This window comes from Laetiporus sulphureus, assembly GCF_001632365.1.
Source record: "Laetiporus sulphureus 93-53 unplaced genomic scaffold LAESUscaffold_87, whole genome shotgun sequence".
NCBI lineage: Eukaryota > Fungi > Basidiomycota > Agaricomycetes > Polyporales > Laetiporaceae > Laetiporus > Laetiporus sulphureus.
This window is the reverse complement of record NW_024468596.1, coordinates 1-4,588: the sequence shown is the minus strand read 5'-3', so window position 1 is coordinate 4,588 and position 4,588 is coordinate 1. Positions and strand designations below refer to the sequence as shown.

At 51.9% G+C, this 4,588-nt stretch overlaps 1 protein-coding gene across 1 annotated transcript; it reads left to right on the top strand.

Moving 5' to 3' along the window:
- Positions 1-400: 400 nt before the first annotated feature.
- LAESUDRAFT_764774 (uncharacterized protein) lies at positions 401-1,644 on the top strand (the record flags this gene model as incomplete). The annotated part of the gene is made up of 3 exons (XM_040913505.1): positions 401-686; positions 766-1,304; positions 1,399-1,644. The coding sequence occupies 3 exons, from the start codon at positions 401-403 to the stop codon at positions 1,642-1,644; spliced, it is 1,071 nt and encodes a 356-aa protein (XP_040757972.1).
- Between the last annotated feature and the right edge of the window lie 2,944 nt (positions 1,645-4,588).

Below are 4,588 nucleotides of genomic sequence, written 5' to 3'. Positions count from 1 at the left end.
ATTGACTCTATGATATTGATCGATCTGCTTTATGGTATTGTCTAAGCATCTTTGAGCGGATTCAAATACAAAACCCTTACTCGGGAAGAGGCTGATCTGATCGCGATCAGCAACGCACGCTGAAATCCAGCTTGTCTTTGCAGACACTATAGAGCATGAGGGAAAGGCAGTTTGTCTGGAGGCCCCTGTCTGTTAAGCATTGCGAACAAATCTCACAGTGACGGTCGGGTGCTCCACAGATTTTCCTTGCCATCTCATGCCGTTCACAATGCAACAATCTATATTTGTATAACATCCGAGGCTCCCTTTATACTTGAGTGATCTCACTCACAACGGAGTGTGATGTCCATTCTTCAAAGCAGACTGTATTTATCTCGACCTTCCTCTTTCAGTAACCACCATGTCCGCTTTAGGCACTCAACCAGTGACCATCAGCGATGTTGACATGGAGGCCTCCGGCGTCGAGCCTATTGCACCACCACAAAGTAATGCTACCGTCCCACCCACACCGACTGCCCCACCCACCCGAGCCTCGCTCGTCGAGGAACAAGACATGACAATGGTGCGATTCAATGGCCTCCTGCGCCACATCACCAACAACATCAAGTCACTGAATGGCACTATTCAGCCCCTCATCCAGGATGCCAACTCTACCACCTTTGTCGACAATTTCGCCCAGGTCATCTGTCAGCCTTTTCACTACCACCTGCTATGAGCTCCACACCGAGCTCATGTCAGATCGAGTTCTTTCCACTTCTGGCCCAGGCGTTGAGGCCATAAAAATATTTGAACATTTTCTTACAGACATGGCCCCCTTTCAGTTTCACGATTATGACAACAAGCTGCCCGAGTTGTCCATCCCACCCAGCTCTCATCAGTGCCACGACACCACCCTCCCTGCAAGCATCGACCTTCAGGCTGCAGTTGCCAAGGCCATGGAGGACGGTGTCTGCATGGCCAACATGGCCATCACCACGAGGCTTACAGCTATCGAGGCACAACTTGCTCGCAACTGGCTGCCCCCGCCGCTCCCACCCCCAAAGCTGAATGGCCTGCAGCAACCATCTGCCATGCCTGCTGGTCGCAAATGCACTGAAGGCTCCAATGTGGCAGCCACGGCTCAACCTACTACACAGGCACATGCCGGCCCCACCATGGCTCAAGTGGCTGCCAAGCCTCATGAGAAAAGCTACGTGCTTCTTATCACCTTCACGCAACACACCTCCATCGAGGAGGGCAGATCCATGCCACAGTGGTATGCCAAAATCAATACTTGCCTGTGCGAAACGCCAGCGTGGGCAAAGGTAAATTTCCTCGATCTCTGTTTCGCCGGGCCTACAAAGATCATGGCGGTTTTCTCTAATGACTCTCCAGATGCTCTCATCCGTGAATGTTTAGCTCAGTGTTGTACCCCGTGCATCTTCGCCGGCACCGGGCCCACGCAAGCTGGCCACCGTGCTGCAGGATTTCCATCCGCTTGCTCCAGTCATGAAATTGTTCATCCCAAGCTGCCCCCTTCGCCACCTAGACACGGATGTTATGCTCACTGAGGAGGAAATCCTTGTGGAGCTTAGTTGCAACTCCATGTTCTCCTCTGTGCATTTCAATGGACTACCAGCCTTCATAATTCCCTCTGAGCAGTGAGAGCAGCTGGGAAAGTCATCCATCATTGTGTCTGTTGAGGACACCCACTGTAATTTCTGCATGCGAAACCTTCTCGGTCGTGATAACCGCGGTGACACCGCCAGTTTCATATGGTTTTATGGCTCCTGCATGACTGTAAAGAAGTCAAAAGACAGACCCATTTTCTGCCAGTGCACGCATTGCTGACGCCTCACTCATCTCAAAAGTCACTGCAAAAAGTGCACCCCCATGCGCCGCTTTTGTGGTAAAACCAACCACACAGTTGACATGCACCGTCAGGCATGCCTCATGTGCAATCATGAGAACCATCCAATGGGGCAGCCCTGTGACCCCACCCACTACTTCTGCATCGTCTGTGGCACTAATGGCCACAGCGCCGCAGACTCCACATGCCCTGCGCGGAAAGACTACCACATTCCCATCTCGCGCACCAACCCTTCCTCATGAATATCACAACTGCTCATTTAAATGTGGCCCGGTCCAATTTGCATGTTCACGGTCTCATTTCTTCTTCCTCTTTTGACATTTATTTCCTTCAAGAGCCATGGTGGGGACAAATCGGTATCGATACCCCCCACGGCTTCGAGTCTGGTTCTACCATCTATGAACATGTCAATGTCCGGCCATATGGCCTGGACGCTTTCCACTATACCTCTTCCACAGCACTCCCGTGCCAGCATCCTGGTGCAGCGGGCTATGCTGTCCGCATATCATATCACCATGCGCACTGACCTGGTGTCAGATCCTGATCTCGTTATCCTCCATTTCATTTCATGGACTGATCCCTCTCTTTCCTTTTATGCTATCAACTGTTACAACAAGGGGTCGCGCTCCCGTCATCACGTCCTCAATATTTTATATAATGTTGCACTTTTGCCTCAGGCCCGTGTGGTCATGAGAAGAGATTTCAACCTCCACAACTCCCTTTGGTCATGGATAGAACGTGCACCATGGCCCACCACTGCTGCATCCCTCCTGTTCGTGCAGTGGCTCGAGCGCGAGTCGCTCAAACTACTCAATGACCTGGACCAACCTACCCATATGGTCAGAGATGACCCCATGTCAGGCATGATCATCAACCTAATATGTGCTACCTCCTCAGGTGACTTTCAGGTCCTCGGGGTGGCTGCCACCGTCGCTTCTTTTGCCTCAGACCATGCCATCCTTACCACTACCATCATGCACACCACTCGCCCAACCCAAGTTGACCTTGGATTTAGGGTCGACGCGTCCAGACAAACTGACTGGCTGGCATGTGTGGAGTGTGAGCTCTTCCTGCGTCTGCCCTCTGATGCCTACCAATGCATCGATGATCTTGAGCGTGGAGCTCTGGCACTTATGCACGCCCTTATCATCGCTAACCGTGAGATTTTTCCCCAGTGCACCCACGTTCATCGCCAGTCCCAGCTCTGGTGGAATGAAACCTGTGATCACGCCTGGGCCCAGGTGCAGCAGGTGACCACCTGCGAAGAACACCTCGCTGCCAAGCATGCCCTTTGCGCCACTATACGACAGGCTCACAAGGACTGGACACACAATGCCCTCTTCTGACTGCAGCATACCAATCTCTGGCAGCTTGCTGCCTGGACCAAAGGGGTACGCATCCCACCTCTCCCCATCATCCATCTAGGGGACAAGGTTGGGACTCTTCCAGCAGACGCTGGTCATCTGCTCACCTGCTTCTACTTTCCTCCATCTCCGCCTTCACCTGATCTGCCCCCCCCTCCCCTTTTTACTTCTGCTCCACTGCCAGCATGACCGGACCAGCCCCTGCTGCTATCTGAGGTCACCGCTGCCATCGAATCTGCCTTGAACTTCTCCACTTCAGGGGTTTCGGGCACTTCGTGATGACTTTTAAAATGGGTCTGGCGCTCCGGTGCACGTGACCTTTTCTTTTCTTTCTTGTCTGCATCTTTGCACCTGGGACACTTACCCACATCACTGCGCGAGGCTGCCGTGGTCTACCTGTCTAAGCCAGGCAAGGATGACTATACGGTGCTCAAAGCGCACCATCCCATTGCCCTTCTTGAGACTCTCAGCAAAGTGCTCGAGAAGGTCGTTTCTGCACGTTTCAATTTTCAGATTGGCACTCATGATCTAATCCCCAGCACACAATTTGGTGGCTGTGGGCAGCACTCCATCATGGATGCTGGGCTCATACTCACTCATCGTGTTCGCACTGCATGAGAGAATGGTTTTTCTGCCACCCTGCTTTGCATGGACGTCGAGGGCTATTACAATAACATCTGACATGATGTCCTGCTCTCCACCCTGCAATCTATGGGCTTCCTGGATAATGAGGTCTGTTGGACCATGTCCTTCCTTTCTTCACGTTTCGTCCACCCCAAGCTCAACTCCGAGCTGGGTCCGTGTTATGAAATGAACCGTCGCTCATGGTCACGTGATCCCCATGAACAAGCACCTAGAAGAGACGCCCAATCACGGTCAGGTGGTATCAGTCACTATGTGACTGAGGACAGCTTCTAGGGTTCTCAAACTCTAACCCCAGGATCTGCGATCCAGGACTTTGGTTCTCATTTCATATTTCATGTATTTCACCTACGCTTTTCTTAGCTCGCCAATTACCTGGCTCGCAGCAGCTAAGCTCCTATGTGTTTCACCTATCTTTATCACTGAGGCAGTGTAGAGGACCCCTTGTACTAGTACCCCAGACTATAGGTCTGCGACTATATAAAGGGGTGGAGCAGCAGTGGGAAGACTAACCTCTTCCACCTGTGACTCTGAACGTTCTCAGTTCTAGAACCCTCATGCAATCGTACTTGCTTTTAAGAGGTAGTAAGCTCATATGCTTGCTAGAGTCAGAACAGCGAACCTAGTAACCTGCGGGTGAACGTACAGTAGCTGTAGTGGTGTCACGGTAACACCGGACAAGAGATCAAAAAGACTAAAAAGGGACAGTCACGTGGAACGTGCCGCCCTGATC